Source organism: Phalaenopsis equestris, unplaced genomic scaffold (assembly GCF_001263595.1).
Source record: "Phalaenopsis equestris unplaced genomic scaffold, ASM126359v1 Scaffold000372, whole genome shotgun sequence".
NCBI classification, from domain to species: Eukaryota; Viridiplantae; Streptophyta; class Magnoliopsida; order Asparagales; family Orchidaceae; genus Phalaenopsis; species Phalaenopsis equestris.
In genome coordinates, this window is record NW_018164814.1 from 1,647,435 (window position 1) to 1,666,994 (window position 19,560).

General features: G+C 33.0%; 1 protein-coding gene across 1 annotated transcript; it reads right to left on the minus strand.

Moving 5' to 3' along the window:
• Window positions 1–1,026: 1,026 nt before the first annotated feature.
• Window positions 1,027–18,526, minus strand: LOC110026413 (2-oxoglutarate dehydrogenase, mitochondrial-like). The gene is made up of 9 exons (XM_020727335.1): window positions 18,378–18,526; window positions 16,715–18,308; window positions 11,767–11,993; window positions 11,350–11,682; window positions 4,249–4,495; window positions 3,582–3,710; window positions 3,294–3,509; window positions 3,049–3,172; window positions 1,027–1,470 (listed from the first exon to the last, which is right to left on the minus strand). Exons 2-9 carry the CDS (start codon window positions 18,263–18,265, stop codon window positions 1,232–1,234), a joined length of 3,066 nt encoding a protein of 1,021 aa, XP_020582994.1. The 5' UTR covers window positions 18,266–18,308; window positions 18,378–18,526; the 3' UTR covers window positions 1,027–1,231.
• Window positions 18,527–19,560: the final 1,034 nt, after the last annotated feature.

A 19,560-nucleotide genomic window follows, 5' to 3' on the forward strand; every position in this document is an offset into this window, starting at 1 on the left:
AACAAGGAATACACCTTCGAATGATTGTGTTGAACCATTGTTGCGAATAATGTCCATCTTTTCTCATCTCCTTTTTCATAATAAGAATGACCAATTTTACCACCAAGCTTACTTTGATTGATACTAGAATCAAGATTTAATGATTAACACCAACTATCATATATTGTGTACCCTTCTTGTTGCCTGGTCTCTAATTCTATTAAGAGAATCATCTAATTAATAGCTCAACATTACCTAAGCTCAAAACCTCCTCGTTGATCATCATTTGATGTCTGCCTGTATCTGATGTCCTACTACTAACAACTAACATTCATCATCCATTGATAACATTTGTCAACCACCCATGTTCGACGCATATCCCCTTAATCACTTGATCTCTTCACCTATCAAGAAAATTATCAACCAACAACATATTGATATTGTTGCCCAACCTCCAGGTTCGTCGATAGTTGTTTGATATCTACCAATAACCAAAATATAATAGAACATAGAACACTGCCAATTGCTCATCACCAAAATTTTGGTGTTCCCATCACAAATTTCAAGATAGCTACCATAAACCAACATTTTTTTTTTCCTAGCCATTGATGTTGGACACTTATCTTTCCAATTGTCCAATCTTCACCACTCTTCATCATCTTACTCTCAAAACTCCTCGTTGACCATTTTCCAATCCTTGTCAGAGTACAATATCAACATCCACCAGCCATTAATGATGAGAGAACATTCAAGCGGACCACATTTTGTCCCCTTACTTTTCATGCCCACCATGAATGGTTGTATGATGCTCAGAGTTTTATGACCTCCAAAACACTTCAACCTCCTCTCAGCAAGAAATATCGTTCATAATTCACATCGCATCTATCAAGAGATTTTCTAATTATTGAAAAGAACCACATCAATCATCGCTGATGAAATTATTTTAACCAGAGAAGACCTCATAATACTTTCCTTTCACAAAACAAACTATAAGAATACATTCACTTCAGAAGTAATTAACTGTGAAAATGTGTCTTCCCAGATATGAAGTTTATATGGCATTAACATTATTTCTAAGTTCAGTAAGAGGACATGTTACAGGCATTATTCAACATACCGTTCACACTGAGAAAACCAAAAAACTCTAAAAAATTACATATAGTTTATTCAAAGATTATGTTCTCAAGGAAAAATTCAATTCAGCGAAAGGAATAGATACCTATTTCCTTTGTTGAAAGCTGATAAGATATAATCAGAATGGGAAATTAATTGGCTCAGGCTGAAGCGCCTTCTCTACCAGCTCATGCTGCTCCTTCTCATGAACAGAGAAGAAGCCAGTGGCTGTGGAAGCCGAAGGTGCCCTTCCTGCATATTTGATGTCCTCCATAGTCCCCCTGCCAACCGATCTCAGGGCGGTGCCTAGGCGCGGAGCGATATAATGATATGCGCCCATGTTCATCGGTTCTTCCTGGCACCAAACAATCTCCGCATCTGGGAAAGCACAAAATGAAAAATTCAATAACAAAATGTGTGTCGAAATCCAAAAGTAAATGAATACTTTTTTAGTTAAGACGGGTCTCAAAGCTGTTGATTTTGCTTTGAGATGAGTGCAATACATCAAGAATCAATTAAAATTGAGGCATTTACATAATACCACCCAATTCCTCTATCCAACACCTAAAATTTACATTTTACATTTATACTAGCCAAATCTTTCATTTCAAATAAAAAATACCACCATTTTAATTTTTTATTTAAAAAAAAAGGAAAAAACATCTTTTCATGCATAGGTCAGATAAAATACAAGTAAAAATTGAATTTTCGGCATTAGATATGTAAAAATATAATACATAGGATTATATAGTAGATTTAGGCGCAAAGAATGCCGCAATGAAGTAAGCATTATAGACCCACAACATATAGGATCAAACCAACCAATTAGCCCGACTCATTTGATTGAGAGATTTCATATTGAATAACAAAAAGTGCTTCAAAACCCATCAGCAGAACATGAAATTGGGAAGAATCTGTACACTTAGACGAGCTTAAAATCAGCTTGTTTCACAACATTCTACTCGTCACAGCCCAAAATCAGTTTAGCAGTTGTTGATCAGAAAAAAAGAAGCATGGAGCACATAATAGAACTATCATACAAATGTCCAAAATAATTTCCTGACTAAACTCAAAAACAGAGAAAAAAAGGGTCGCAGAATCAGATTTTTTCAATAGGACTTTTAAAATATTTCCTCTATCTGACTGATTGGGTTCAGTTTCCATCCTAGCTAGCCAACTTCGATCCTTTTTCCATCACCATTTCATTTTCTTGAACAGCAGAACAATTCCTTGCCAGTAAAATGTTAGGAGAAAGTGGATAATTTGCTTGTTCATTTGGTTTATTTTTAAATTTCTAATCATCATTTTGATTAAACCTGTTGACAAAATTTAGACATGTTTTACTCATCTAAAGAAAAAAAAACTTACAATAAAGCACCATATTTACATACTCTAACTTGGGATAGTGTAGTCTTTTACAATTACCAAATTTTTCAATAATATTTTTTTTTTCACCTGAAAAATTGTACTTACTCCATATCCAAAAATAGAAACATCATGTATATTGGATTGCAGGGATTGATAAAACGTCTAACAACCCAACACAAAGCACAAAAATGAATCAACTAAGCCTTCCCTACTGCAAGAATGTCAAGCTCATCTTTTTTGATAATTTGTTTGATTGTAATTTAAAAACGCAAAAAAAAAAAAAAATCAACTTCACAACTAAATAAAAAAAGAAATCAACACCCTGATACCAGACCAAATAAAAACGGTTGACCAAACTTTTAATCTCTCCTAGCATTCTCTTTCAAAAAGATGTCAGTCTCCAAATCAATTTCAATGGAAAATAAACCGCTTTAGTAGGAGATTAAACTACTGGGTTCCAAAATATATGTAGCAGTTCCCATCAGAATAGAACCAATGAAAATGAAGGCTCATTTTTAATAACATATGCCGACAAAAGAATTCAATGTATTTATTTTCAAGCTGGGATACCAGAGTTAGGTTGCATACTTGGATATCGTTTTAGCTCTCTCTGAACAAGATCATAGGGAAAGGGACAAAGTTGTTCAACCCTACAGATGGCAACATCCTTCCGATTGCTTTTCTGTCGATAATCATCAAGTTCATAATATACCTGAATAATAAAAGTTAAACACACAAAATGAAGCAAAAATCAAAATCCATATAAACTATGTGATCCTTGATTGCAAGAGTCAATGCAGTATAATATGTTACAAAAGGTAAGATGTTGCTACCTTTCCAGAGCAAAGAACAAGGCGGCTGATGCCTTCTTCCCTATCTTTGTGATCATTCTGATCTTTAATGAGGCGTTTGAACCGTGTTCCTTGTTTGTCAAATCCAGGGTGCCCTGCCACATCATCAAATTCTGAAAGATTTGATTTGCAGTCCTTATGACGAAGAAGACTCTTAGGAGACATCACAATTAATGGTTTACGAAAATCCCTGTGCAGCTGTTGAAAAACAAATACTCATAAGTATGTTAACAAGGTCAGTTCAGAACTAAAAATATATGACAAGCTAACCTGACGTCTCAGAACATGGAAATAATTTGCTGGAGTTGTGACATTCACGACTTGCCAATTGCATTCCTGGATCTGTTTCCGAAGGGTTGGCTCCATCTCTGGAATAACATATGGATTGTCATCACTCATCTACATAATGCATGGTTATGTCAGTGAGCAGAAGATAGGGGCATCACTAATGCTATATGAAAAATGATAAGAGTCAAAAAAGACAACTTTAAACCGAGTAAATATTATGTTCCAACAAAAAATATGTCAAAGAAAAGCAGATATCTTATAACTTCTCCTACAAAAAGTGTTTATCTTTAGAAACAATGCATCAAGTACGCATTTTTCCTTTGCCAAGAAAAAATAAAGTAATTTTAGTGCAAAAAAACCATATCACAAACAGAGTGCATGCTGACTTTCAAGCAGAATGATTTGGAATCTTTGAATTTCAATCAGCAGAAGCATATAAATATCAGCAAGAGCATCTACTAAACGCATTAATAAAGCCTTTCTAGCAAGTTGGAGTCCAGAATTCACACATTGACAATCATCGTGATATATTTAGCAATATACACCAGCTTTCACACATTGACAATCACAGTGATATATCTAGAAATTTACAATTTGTTTGCAGAACTATCTTCTAATAAATTGCAATTCTTAAAGCTGCATGAAATACCTGAAGAAAACGTTCCAATCTTGCACTCGAATGTTCTGGGCCTTGACCATCATAACCATGGGGAAGCAGCACACAAAGTCCAGTTTGGCGAAGCCATTTTGACTCTCCACTGCTTAAAAACTGATCAAATATAATATGAGCACCATTGGCGAAATCACCAAACTGAGCTTCCCATAGCACTAGGGAATTAGGGTTCTCCATAGAGTAGCCCAATTCAAAGCCGAGGACAGCAAACTCAGAAAGAGAACTGCAAATACAGATACAAAAGAGTTTAATATTTTGACAATGCGTCCCCAATAAACAATCTACTAAAGCACTTTCTTGCAAAAGATGCTATCAAAGAAAGGCATTTGATACATAGTAAGTTTTAAGTAAATTCAATATATCATATTGAATAATGGCAATTTAAATACGGGTATAAATTCTAGAGTTAAAGCTATGTACTTAAAATAGCTCAACTACTGTTATAAGTATTAAATTTTATAAAGCTGCAAGTACTTGTATACTGTAAGTAAATTCAATATATCATATTGAATAATAGCAATATAAATACGGGTATAAATTCTAGAGTTAAAGCTAACTACTTAAAATAGCTCAACTACTGCTATAAGAATAAGTTTTATAATGCTGCACTTACAATGGATATTTTATTTACATCAACGTGGGACGATGAAAAAATCACTAATATCTTAGAAATAAGAAACTTAAAATGGATGTTTAGCATCTATTGAAGATGAGGCAGTAGTAAATAGACTTATGCAACAGTGAAGAGCAGAAGATACGTTAATAAGAATGATAGTTTAAAAATAAAAAATAAAAAAACTAAAAAGGGTGCATTGAGAAATGATTTTATGAGAGGGATGTATGTAGGGCTGTCAAAACGGCCCGTTGTTCGGCTCGCTAAGAAGCGCGTGTTCGGCTCGTTCACTATGTTAACGAGCCGAACACGAACAACACAAACAAGATTTGTTCGTTCGTGTTCGGCTCATTTTAGCTCAAAATACTACTAATCAATTATATATATATATATATATATATCTTTGATGAGTAGTATTTTTAAGAAAATTAATTGACTACAAGGTTACAAAGATTTATAATCAATTAAAAGTATTAATTAAGAAAATTGAATAATAATTATTAAATTAGATTCAAATGATGTTTTAATATAAACAATAATTTTTAAATTTTGCCCAAATCCTTAACATCTTATGACTACCTGATTAGGGTTGTCAAAACGACTCTTTGTTCGTGCGGGCTTGTTTACACCCCTAGATGTATGTAAGAGTGACAACTATTGAAAATGAGGTAGTAAAATAGATTGTGCGCTTTGTGTATGTACGATAGAGGGAAGAAGATGAATATATAAAAATTACAAATAAAATTAAAATTAAAAGAGATCCATTGAGAAATAATTATATGAGACGTGTTGTAGGAGTAGCAACTATTAGAAATGAGATAGTAGAAAATAGACTTGTGTTTTTGAGCAAGTATGATGGGTAGTAGAAATGCACCAATACAAATGATAAATAAACTTCTTGTGAAAGTACTATGAAGAGAAAGGGGAAGGAAGGGTACAAAAAATAGGAGTTGTACCAAAAAGCATCTACATTAACTAAATTAAAATAAAATAGATTTACACGAACTAGATTAATCCTCATGAATAAATAAAAAATAAAAATTCATAGAACAAACTCCAAATAGTTGAGAAAAGATTAATATGTTCATGAAACAAGCATCTTGCAAAAGGGGAGAACATTGATTAATTAATTAAATAGCTAGATAAAATAATGAAGATAAACTAAATGATGATTGGGCAGGAATAATAATACGCAAGTAGGCTATGAAGAATGTGATAGTTGTTTGTGGCACCTAAGACGAGGGGGTGGGGGTTGTTATAAAAAATCTTCTCAATCTTACACTTTGATCTTTTTTTAGTAGAAAATTTAAATGATAAAACAATTTTATGTTTTGGAGCATTGTAGACTTATATTCAAGAGAAGTTCTTTGGCGAGTTCTAGAAAAGAAAGGTATTGATATGACTGATATTCTAGAGTTGCTACTTGTGTTCGAACAGAATGAGGATTGACCAAGTATTTTCCTATTTCTGTTGGATTACATCTGGGATCGGCTTTAAGCTCATATCTTTTTGCTTTAGTTATGAATAAATACACTTACAAGACATTTGTCGGATGATGTACCTAGGTGTATGTTTTTCATTGATGATATCTTTCTTGTGGATAAGAACAGAGAAAGAGTTCAGAAAAAACTTGAATTACGGAGGTTGATATTGGAGTCTAAAAGTTTTTGTTTGAGTAGATCTGAAACTAAATACATGGAATGTAATTTTACTAGTAGTAGATCTAGTGGCAAAGTTATAACTACGGGCGATCAAATCATTAAAAGGTGCAAAAGTTTTAGATATCTTAGGTCTATTGTTCAAAGTGATGATGATATAGATGGGAATGTTATTAATAGAATTCAGGTTGGTCGGTTGGAGTGGAGGAATGCATCAGAGGCCTATTGTGTGATAAAAAAGTGTTGCTTAGACTTAAAGGAAAAAATTATAAGATGGTTGAGAGACTTGCAATGCTTTATGGCATGAAATGTTAGTCTTTCAAAGAAGCATATAACAAAGTTAAAGTGCAACTTAGATGAGAATGCTTAGGTGGATGAGTGGCTTTACCCTTAGAGACAAAATGCATAAATAAGATTAAAGAGTCGTGTTAGATGATTTTGTCAAATTAAATATCGACCATCTCATAATCCAATTAGGAGAGTAGATGTTTTAGATTCGACTTATATTAAGAAAGACGGAGGCGTACTGAAAAAAACTTGAGCATATTGTATAAAAAATAATCTTAATCTATTAAAATTAAATAAAAATATGACACTCAGTAGGACACAATGGAGAAAAAGGATTCATGTAGCCAACTCCACGTAGCAAGATAAAGGCTTGTAGCAGTTGTTGTTGGAGCACCGTAGAGCAAAAGGTAATTTAAAATTTATGTTTATTTGCAGAGAAGGTTAATGATGTGACTTGCACATTAAAAAGATAAACAAAAATTAAGAGAAAGTGCAAGTAAAGCAAACAAAAGATTTTATGTGGTTCGACAAAAAACCCAAAAAACTGACCAACTCGGCGCCTAACCCTAAAACCCAAGACTAGGATTCAACTAAAAATAACTAATGCTACAACAATCGTATCCTTCCCACAACAGATGGATACTTCACTCACAACACATGAGCAGAACCTCGACACAAGATTACAATCAACAAACAAAAACAAAAAAAAGGATTACTAGATTTAACCCTCACATAGGAATATAAAAAAAAGTTATTTTATGAAACAAAATAGCTCACAGTTTTATTTTAGTTTAAATAATATGAAGATGAAGTAAAGACCAACAATTTTAAAATACTTAGTCCAAATGATATGAAGAACTCAAAATATAATTTTTGCAATGAAATTAAAATAAGTTTATGAATGTCACTTTGAGAAATAAACCAAATTTGACAAAACCATCGCTTATATTAAATTAAAATTAATATGGAATTTGAATGTGAAATAGTTAGCATTTTAAAAGCATGAACTCAAACATTTCATGAAGGTTAAACCAAGATGAAAATATTTAATACAAACTCACAATTTTATCTTACTAAAGAATTCAGCCCTTGAAGTATTTTGAGCGAAAGAGAGTAAGGGATGTTTCTCGGACATGCTTGGAGCAAGAGAAGACTCGGGAAATTTCGACAAATAAAAAAGAGAAGAGATTTAGCGATTGAGCAAAAATCAGACATAATTTTGGTATGAATTTTTAGCGAAAGTTTGATTAACCAAGCCATATACACCTATTTATAATAAGAATTTCGGCCAAACATGAAAGAATTGGAGGAAAATAATTTTTGAAATGTTTTTGAGATTTAGAAATAAAATAAATAAAAAATAAACAATTGGAAGGGCGGCAATCAGAAATAAAGTGAAGATTTTAAATAGGATAAGCATGATGAGGAATTAAATTAATAAATTTTATCACCAATCAAGAGATTTAATTAGGATTCAATTTAAGTAATAATTAGAAATTTTTGAAAATTTTGTAAAATAAACCTTAATATATAAAGAAAGATATCATATAAAAAATCTTAGGAAATAATATGAATTTTGATTTCAAATTTTAATGCAATTTAGAAATAATAATATAGCCCTAAATATATGAGAAAATTCAAAATTATATCAGCCAAAATAAATTTGGATAATCTTAAAAAAAACTAGACATTTAATTAATGCAAGTGAGGAAGAGAGAAAAAAATTTAATTTGAATAGAAATGATTATCCAAAATTAATAAAATGGATTGCATTAATATAAGTAAATAAATTAATTCATATTAAGTTCAAATAACTTGGAAATTTTGGCCAAAAAAATTGAATAAGAAGAATTATTATTCTGATAGGGTAGAGGATAGAAAAATAATAATAGGAGAGATACAATATTCCCCCATACTATTTTTAATTTAAGGTATCATTTTGAAAAAATAATCAAGCCATTTTTTTTTAAATAATTATTTTATCTAGTTTTATTTCAAAAACAGCATATTAGAATACAATTATTCCAATCAGTCATGACAAAATAATCATTTTTTACAATTAGGAAAGAGAAAATTGACAATTTGGATAGTTTGACGATAGCATGCACTAAATGTCCTCAAATAGATATATAGAATTGAATAATGATATGATAGGACATTAAAGAAATAAATTTTGAAACTTAAGTCAAGTTTTGGATGCATGTATGAAGCTTAAAATCATGCAAAAAGAAAAATTGTCCAAAAAAGATAATTTCATGATGATTTTGAAAATAATGCAAAGTTACTTATGTAAAATTTGTGTAGAATTCTTTTGCAAATGTGAAATGATGATTCCGAAATTTATTTATTTATTTATTTATGAGCTATTAAATTCTATTTATTGTGCATAATAAGTAGCAAAAACCTAGCTTCAGTTCTGAGCTGCATTTAATTTAACCAAAATTTTTGATTGAGCTATCTTTATAGTTTCCTGGAACACTTAATATATATAGCATTAGAATTACCCAACAAATTGTTTGTTCTTACCAAAATCCAATGGAACACATGACATGGCTCATGGGGCTAACAATCTCTCCTTTTTTTATGATGACAAATTTTATGTTGGTGGTGTAATATGATAAAAGTACAAAGTGAACTTACATCACAATCTTAACAAGTATAACTAGTAAAATCATGAATAATATAGTAATAAAAATGAATTCAATAATGTTCCTCCTAAGTATTATGCGTGAATAATAAAAATCTTGAAAATCAACATATTTTCTTCTCCCCCTTTTAACAACATTAAAAAAAATGGAAGACATGTACATAGAAAGGCAAGAATTTAAATAAGAGGATCTAGCATGCCAAGCATTCTTCTTAAAGTACAAAAATGTTCTTAAAGTAGAGGTTTTGTAAAAAGATCAGCAATTTGAAAATCAATAGCAATTAGGAATGTAAATGAGTCAAGTCAGCTCGTTAATGAGCACATAAGCCGAGCTTAAAGTGCCAAGAGCTCGAGCCAGTCTCGCCTTGGCTCGGCTCTTGAGCCGGCTCAATTAGCCTACCCTTAGTCATTTCAATGCATTTTCCAATGAATTGCAGCTAAATCATCCTCATCTGGCCACCAGTACTTTCTTCGGTGGGCTCCCGTAAAAAATGAATTTTTAGTTCAAGCTCGCAAGCAGGCTGCTACAACCATTAGCCAAAGCTCAACACTCACAATTTGACAAACGAGCTGAGCTTGAGCTTGATATGGATCGAGCTCGGCTCGACTCGTTTACCTCTCTGGTAGCAATGAATTCAATGCCCAAATCACCTTTAAAAGCATTATCCCTAATGAAGTGGTGTCTAATTTCTATATGCTTGGTCTGTGAGTGTTGAATATGATTCTTAGTTAAGTTGATAGCACCAATGCTATCACACTTAACCGAAACGTGCTCCAAAGTAACACCAAAGTCTTCTAGTTGTTGCTTCATCCAGAGGACTTGAGCAACACGGCTATCAATAGCTATGTACTCAGCTTCAGCAGGGGATAAAGCTACAAAATTCTGCTTTCTAGAGGACAGAGACATAGGTGATGATCCTAAAAACTAACATGTGTCCGATGTGATTTTCCTAGCCACTATAAATCTTACATAATTGGCGTCCGAATAAACAAAATCACATGATAGAGAATTTTTAGGGTACCATAAACTTAACTTAGAAGTGTCTATATCGAAATATACGCTCGACTGCCGTTAAATGAGATTCTTTGGGGGCTGCCTGTAAACGAGCACACAACAAACATGATATCGAGCCTACTGGCAGCAAGGTATAGAAGTGAACCTATCATACTCCTACAAAGCTTCTGATACACAAGGTAGAATAGCACGATTGATTCATGTTCAAGCTTCACAAATCCATACAAGAACCTGAATTAGTTAGGATAAATCAAGGAAAGCTTGAAGAATAAACAAAGCCAGGAACTCTACTTCACTTTGATTAATTCAAAAAAAAAAATCATTCACTAAGAAAGCATAAGATCATGAAATTGATGAATGGCTGGGGTGGCTGGCAGGGAAGCTTCAAAATTATTTGTTCATTAAAATGGATGAAAAAAGACAGAGCTTTAGGTGAAGAATCCTTAAAGAAAGCAAGGTAGGAGGGCGTATAATGGATGAGAGAGAAGAAAGGAAGAAGAGAAGATAACAATGGATACGCAAGTAACATAACAGAGGAATTCAAGCTGGCGGAGACAAAGTTAACAATCAGAAGCCCAATTGTTGAAAGCATTTATTTGTGATAGCCCCTCCTAATTGGGGCGCCTCACTCTAAAATATAATCCGAGACAAAAAGACCATCAAAATTAGATGATTGAATTCATTTTCTGCTAATATTAACATTTAAAATTATACCAACAAAACAAATTTCCTAAAGAAATTAATTCTTATATGTTCTAAAATATGGAATGTAACTTCATATCAAAGTGTCAAAAGAAATAGCAAAAAGCACCACATTTTAGCATCAATAAAATCAATAAATTCCCATAAAAAGTACCTGTTACTAACAGTGAACATCTCCTCATTTTGATTCATAGTTAAATGATCTAAATGGCAGTATATATCTCCAGTTTCTTGGTCATGAATAACAGCATGGCGATGGCTAAATGTGCCCCTTTCAACATCTTGGCCACTTAATCTGACATGGTTTCCTTCCACTATAAGTGTTGCAAAAGCAAGAGCCTCTGCAACTGCCCAGTCTATGCCCTCTCCAGTTTGAATCATCTGGGCTCTCTGGTCAAAAACTCTTTTAATACCTCGGTGAGCTTTGAAATTTTCTGGGATGGTTGTGATGGCTTCCCCAACTCGCTTAAGAATTTCAGGTTTCACACTGTACAGTAGCAAAAATAAGCAAACTAGGAAAAACAAATATATAACCCATCAAAAATGACAAGAAGAAGCCTAAAAACTATACCCAGTATTTCGAATACGAGATATCTGTTCTGGAGATTTGAATCCAGTCCAATAAGCAGAAAGCCAGTCCCTTTTATTCGGAATATAGTCTTTGCTATAACTGAACTCTTCTTCCAAGATGGTCTCCACTTTGTGGTTAATCTTATCAATATCCTCCCTAGAAAATGTCCCCGACTCCACAAGTTTCTTTTCATAAATTTCAAGTGCATTTGGATGGTTTCGAATGACCTCCAGGAGAATATTAAAATGTCAGTATTTGGGTAAATACCAGTTAACGCGCACAGAAGAGTATTTAATTTAATTCCACATTAAAATGGCTGAAATAAATCGGTGTAGAAATACTAAATAGTTGGCACTCAGCATTAAGTTTAAACTTTTGGGTTGAAAACATATTTAATCACTAGTACATTTAATCTAACTTTCATCCACCTTTTCTTATGTACTCTCCCTAATCCAAGAAGTGCATCACAGCAAGTAAAATCGGAGGAAGGTATATTCTTGTATAAAAATTTATACATGGTGATTTCTTACCTTAATATTGTTGTTCATAAATACTTTGTTATTTGTGTTACAACAGTTCTCATTTTGGTTAAATTTGCTAAAACTGGGATTCAAATTGAGGGGAGAAAAAATAGAAAACATAACTTATTGATTATTCATAGTACAGATTTCTTACTATTTTCTTTGAATTAATCAATCGTTGCAATATATCTTTGGCTCAGCATTCTCGTATTTATAGTTTACATCTAAGGAAAGAAAATTTTGGGTGCAATTAGTGGCTTTTTATATGTGAATACTAATTTATTTTGAGTTATCTACAAACATAGTATTAGTTGTGTTACAAACCCTAAACTCTTAAGACCTTCAAAACTTTGATATAAGACAATTAAAGAGAATTGAGCTTCATAAATATGACGCTCAAAATCAGGATTCAAGATAACTTAAAAGATCATAAGAAAAAAGGATTTTGAACACTTGGCAAAATCAATTGGCTGAAATGTTAAACAAGTAAAATCAATTGTACAATGTTAATGAACGAAATGATTTTAGAACCAATCAAATTCATGCACATGAACTTATAAAGTAGAATCATATCATCCATTCACCTGAACACTAGCAGAGATAAGAGAGAAGAAAATGTCATGGGGAAAATAAGAAAGATATTATAAGGTGCTTGATAAAGGTTTATGGAAATCATAAATTTCAAATTTTTGACATAGAAAAGTTGAATTGTCTAGTTTTAATGATAAATTTGAAGCATTTTTTTATCATTCTTTAAATGGTAAGCTATGTCAGGTCAACGTCAAGTAAGAATTATAAACTTAAAATTTGTTAGGCAAGCTAAACTATATTAGATAAATATGATAAGAATAGAGTGAAAACTTAGAAGGGAATATACCATCATTTGTGCTGAAACAAATAGCTATAAAAAAAAATACTTTTCATTGTCTTTTCATGATTTTTTACTTGCTAAACTTAATTAATTAAAACAAACAACTAAAACTATTATTGAATATGTGAATAAATTTAAAGAGTTATCGCATCTTGATATTGTGGAAAATCCTACAACAATGCTCTCTAAGCTTCAATTTAGTCAAAGACTTGCAATAAACAGAGAGATGACACCTCATCACATTGCACACATGAGTATGATTTTCAACTTACAGTAGATTGTGGTCAAATTCCAAATTTTCATGTTCCTAAAAAGGCTATTGCATACTCTATGAGTGCATCATTTCATTAAATTAGTTTAGCTGCAATACTTATTGCATCTAATGGTAGCAAGTGCATCTACATTTGGATCAAAATTTTTTTGTTTATGCATATTTTAAGTAATCAAAAAGATAATTGTCGATAAGTATGACATTAAAATCAATAAGAATAATGATGTATATGAGTTTGATAAGAAAATAGTAATTTTAAGAATATTTCAGTTGAAAACTTTTAAATTTCAAGTGTTGTGCTATAGCTAAGTTTGATGGAAAAGAGTTGAAATGGACGGAAAAGTGTTGTGGAATACCCAAGATTAAGTTTGATGGAAAAGAGATGAATTTTTCAAGCCTATTGCAAAAATAAGAAAATGCTCATAAAACTTGTCTGAATATATTTTCTTAATTTATTGCAGACTACAGTGGTCTGAATTCTGAAACAAATCCATATCCATATAAGTTAGCGTGGGTGGACCAGAAACTTCTATTTTCCGTTCAAAATTGGTTAAGCTCCTACTCAATTAACTGTTTATACTAATAGAACTTGTTGTGAAGGGTTACCTACAGACATTGCTCATATTATTTTGAAATTGACATTCATTATTCAATGTATATGTTACTATTTTTGAAATGAATATTTATTGACTAAAAACTGCCAGAAGAAAGATAGTTCTGAAAACTGCAACTAAAAATAAATATGAATCAGCAAAAGAACATCGAGCCCCCAAAGAAATTAAAAAATCTTTACCTATTCTAAATACAAATGCATATGAGAAAAAGAGTAGAAAAAGAGATTTGGTTTATCCTTTTGGTGATTATTGAGTTGAATAATATTGTGCTTGATTGACTGATAATGTTAAACAAGTGTTGATTGAATATTTGTCCTAATGGATAGCCACAAATTAAGAACACACATGTATTCACTCAATTCTTGGGTCATCATTGCCTAATTTGCCTCATTAGAGGATGAATACAACTAAGCATGTTAAGCTTAAAACGCGGTTGATTACGCTTCATTTCCTATTCCATATAAGCCTTGAGAGGATGTTAGCATGAATATTATGTTAGTGCTATCGCAACATCTAAGAAATTATGATTCAATTTTTATAGTCATAAATCATTTCTCTGAAATGGATTTTTTCCATTTCATCTAAAAAAAAATGTCTAAGCATCTTGTATTGCTAAATTATACTTCAATAAAGCAGTTCAACTGGATGAACAGACAAAGATAGTAAAGCAAAAGTTTGGCGATCAATTATCTTTTATGATAACATAAATTGCAATCTGTTGAGATTTAACTTATATGGAATTTGCATATAATTAATGTGTAAAAAAATTTACAAGCACGAGTTCATTTAAGACTATTATATGACTTCAAACTAAAAAGCATATAGATCTTGTTGATCTTCATATCAAGTCTAGGCCTGATACATAAGCACAATCATTCACACAACATATATATTATCTTCATGAAAAACTTCAAAAAAAAAATGACATTATGACAATTATAAGCTCTATACTAGTGTGAATAGAAGAAAATTGGATCAAAAAAAGATTCCTTTAAGAACTTCTAAGAAATAAAAAATGAAATAAATAGGAACATTTAAAATTTTTGCAATGCATTGAAGCCAACGAATATAATTAATAGTTGTATTTTATTTTAAAATTTCAATTTCATTTATGTATAATCATGCAATGGAGTAGTCTATAAAATAAGATGTGTTATCTTTATGATATTCCTGGTCTGGTTAACCTCTAATCTAATTTGGTTTAAATTTGAATTAATTAGCTCCATTTTTTGGTGTTCATAATCCTACGAAAAGTGCAATTGACTAGATATGTGTTGTGGTTCACTGTGTGATTTTCTCAATGGTTAAAAAGATGTATTTTTTTTTATTATACAAGAGGAATTTAAATTTTCTAGCTACATTTTTAGTTCCTCTGACTAAGGTGGGTTTTGTAATGCGCTCTATGGTAGGATTTTACTCTGTTTGGTGCAATATTTATTGTGAGTTTTATTATCTTTACTTCATTCCCATCCTATACCACATATATAGAGAATCAGTGGTGTTTACATTATATTTTCAATAAGCTTCACCTTGCCAATTTTTACATTGATATTGGATTTGAAATGAAGCAACTCACCAGCATATGATTAGGGATAAGGTATGCATTATTCATCATTTGATTAATAAAATTTAAGGATTTTACACTTAATTTGGATGTGGTACTTCTTTGAATGAAAAATGCAAATTTCAGTAAAAGATATCTCCGCATGTATTGGCGAAAAAACATTATTTTTTTTCAACTTAACGATTTCTAACTATTTTTGTGTATGTGTGCGCGCGCATGCAAGAAGGGAGGTTTGAGTATGAAAACATAGATATGATGCAACAGGGATTCAATTATAATAACTTGTAGTGACTTTCAAGTAACTATGTTAGATAGCACTGACATATTAATCTCTTCTTTCTAAATCTTTTATTATAGTTGTTGCAAGTCTCGCGATTTTGATCAAATTTGCTACAATTGGGATTTCAACACCAGGAAAAAATTATTTTGCTAATTGACCTTTTAAATTGCACTTTCTTTGAAATGATCTGTTCAAGAAAGATCATTTCAATTCATCTTTCGTACATTTTTTAGTTGACACTAGCAGTAAATGAATTGCATGTAGAAAATGGTTTTTGTACGTGAATCGTTATTTTTGTGTGGCCAGCATTCATAGCATCATTTAGATGCATTAAAAAACTTATACCCCTAAGACATCCTGTCTCATTGCTTTTTTTTTTTTTTTCTTTTTCACTTGCAATGAAATTTGTGCTTTAGATAGACGCATATTGTTTTGTTACTAGCCTTTTAAAAGTATTTTAACTAGAGATAATCCTAAATTTCCCATGGATAAATAGGCTAAAATGGCTACAAACAATTACCGCAAAGCAAGTTATGATACCAAAACTGCTCTAACCCAAACTTCTAATTACAACATATAGATAAGCAATCATAAATGAGATTGTTCTCCAAAAGAAAATGACAGCTTCAGAATGAATTACTGCATACCCAAAAAAAAATGCTCATTAGAGTTTAAACAAGAATCCATCCTAAAGGCTAGCGCATGCCTAAAAAAGTTTTCAGTAAACAATTAACTAAATATTCATCCACAAAAAAAACACGTATAAATGATTTATGACGAAATAATTGATAGTATGAACAAAAGTAAGGTTTAGTATAGATGTTAACCTGGTACATTTTTGGTTGGGTAAATGAAGGCTCATCACCTTCATTATGACCATGTCGACGATAGCACACTATATCAACCACCACATCTGAATGGAACTTCTGGCGCCACTCCGATGCAAGCTCGCTGACATGGACCACTGCTTCTACGTCATCACCATTGACATGGAAAATGGGAGCACTTAAGGCTTTGGCAACATCAGTACAATACTGCGAAGATCTCCCAGCTTGTGGATCAGTCGTGAAAGCAACTTGATTGTTAACTACAATGTGTATGGTTCCGCCAGTAGTGTAATTGGGCAATCCGCTGAGATGAAGGGTCTCATAAACAACACCTTGCCCAGCAAAGCTCCCATCTCCATGGATTAGGACACCCATGTTCTTTGTCCTGTCAAAGTCATTGGAGTAATACTGCTTTGCTCTTGTTTTACCAACCACAACTGGATCAACCGCCTCCAAATGGCTTGGATTTGCAAGCAAAGACAAATGAATTTGCCTTCCACCTCTGGTTGGTCTGTCATAAGAAGTGCCTAGATGATACTTTACATCTCCAGTTCCCGTGTATAAGCCATCCTCATCCTTGGGCTTTTTTTTGTCAAACTCACTAAAAATCTGCCTAAGTGGTTTCCTGACAACATTTCCTAGAACATTCAGTCTGCCTCTGTGAGGCATTCCAATGACAATACTCTCAACCCCAAGATCTGATGATCTGTCAAACATTTCCTTCATGCCCGGGATCAGAGTCTCTGCGCCCTCAAGCCCAAACCTTTTCTGGGCAGGCCACTTCTTGGCAAGAAAATTTTCAAACTGTGAACTCCAAATGAGCCTGTCCAGGATAACCTCGCTACGCTCCTGACTGTAACCCCGAGGCTTTATGGTCTCGATTCTTTCCCTCAACCAGTTGCATTTCTCTCGATCTGCAATGTGCATGTATTCATAACCAATAGTCCCACAGTAAGCTTGCTCAAGCCTGTTCAATATTGCACGAAGCGTTTGAACGGGACGGTTCTCCGAAAGAAAGCCAGCCATCCTCCACACCCCAAGAAAAAATTCTCTATCCAAATCTGCCTCGGTGAATCCGTACAGAGCGGGATCAATATCTTCAGGGATCTCACGCTGTTCCAGCCCTAACGGATCAAGATTTGCCTTCATGTGACCGTAGACCTGATAAGCCCTAACGAGGAGCAGCAAGCGCATACTTTCCTGGATCGTCTGACCAGATATTCCCGGCGAAGTGGCGGCCTGTCCAACAAAGTTCCGGAAGAAGTTGTCCCATGACTCATCCACGCTGTCGGGATCCGCCTCCCAGGCACGCTGGAGCTCCTCGAGGTAGACGCTGCTCGTACCATTGAGAAAGCTGTCGGTGAGGCGGGAGAGAGGAACGGCACGGGGCACAGGCGTGGCAGCTTTTCGCCGGAGAACCGTCGTGTGAAAGGCTCGGAAACCGGGCAGAGGTGACGCGGCGAGGGTTCTATTGCAGTGGTGAGAAGACTGAGCTATGTTTCTGCGAAGCGCGACTCTCGCCGCAGTAGAGGCGGCGCGAAACCACGCCATCGGATTGAATCGCAAGCCCGGCGAGCCTCAACCTTTTCAGTATCTGAATTCGAGTAGGTTAAACCCTGATGTAACGAAAGCTCCGACAAGAGGGTAGGGATGAAGAACATACCTCCGAATTGAGGAGACACCGATATCTTTATCACCAATTCAACTTTGTAGCAAAGCCTTCTTCTTCCTCCTCCAAGCTTCCGCCTCGCTTTGAAAGCTCCTCGATTATGGTCGGGCTGTCGGATCTTCCTTTCGGTCGTTCGGGTGATCCGAAAAATTATTTTGTTTAAAAGCAGGAATATTTCACTTATTTTTTTTTTTATTTTTTATCGTATATTTTGATCTAAAATGATGCTAAATAACGCATTTAACGTGTGACCTGATCCAGACCTAGCCCATTTAAAAAAAGTCAAATACAAAAAATATAGTGATCGATACATGTGGCGTTTGGAATTCATTCGATGTTTCATATTTTGATATCGGTATCATGCTCTTTAGGGTTTGCTCTATGGTTTATCCTTCAGTATTTTCTACCCCTGAGATACCTCTGTTGTACCAATATTAGACTTCAGCATTTTATCTATTTTTCCATTTAGTTTTTTATTTGTGTTTGACAACATTGTCTCATTATAAGGCTCTATATGTCTGTTTGTCTCATTGCTTAATCACGAAAAATTGACTGTGATTCTCTTAGCAATCAAAGTATAACATACGGCGGTTGCATGTGATCCAATAGTTTTATTTTTGGTAAGTAAATTAGATGATATGCTTGCAAATGTTAGACAATACATGTTTTCTCTTTGTTTAATAGTTGTATTTTTTGTTTCGTAATTAAAAGATTTTTTTTTTATTTATGTTATGTTTTTTTTTTTTTTTGCATGCTCCTAACATACAATCATGTTATATTGGTCGTACTGATTTATCTCCGTACAGCCGGTAAACACGATTTTACTGAAAGGATTCATCAATGTTTGAGTTGATTAAAAGTTTTTTTTTTAAAAATGAATGAGTATTCTATTGTGGTGTACTGAGGGAACTTAGTACAACTGATACACTATGCTTGTACTGAAGTAAGACAACAATTTTGAGTTTGGCTGACATTTTGAATAAAAAAATTATATAGAAAAAGTGAGATTTTAATTTTTACATTTGCATACAATTGTTTGATTATTTTTCTTGTTCAATCATGTTGTATTGGTTGTAATGATGGAACTTAGTACAATTGATACAACGTTTGAGTTTTGTTCAAAATCTAAATAAAAAAGGAGCCTATAGATAAAATGAATTTTTTATTTTTATTTTTT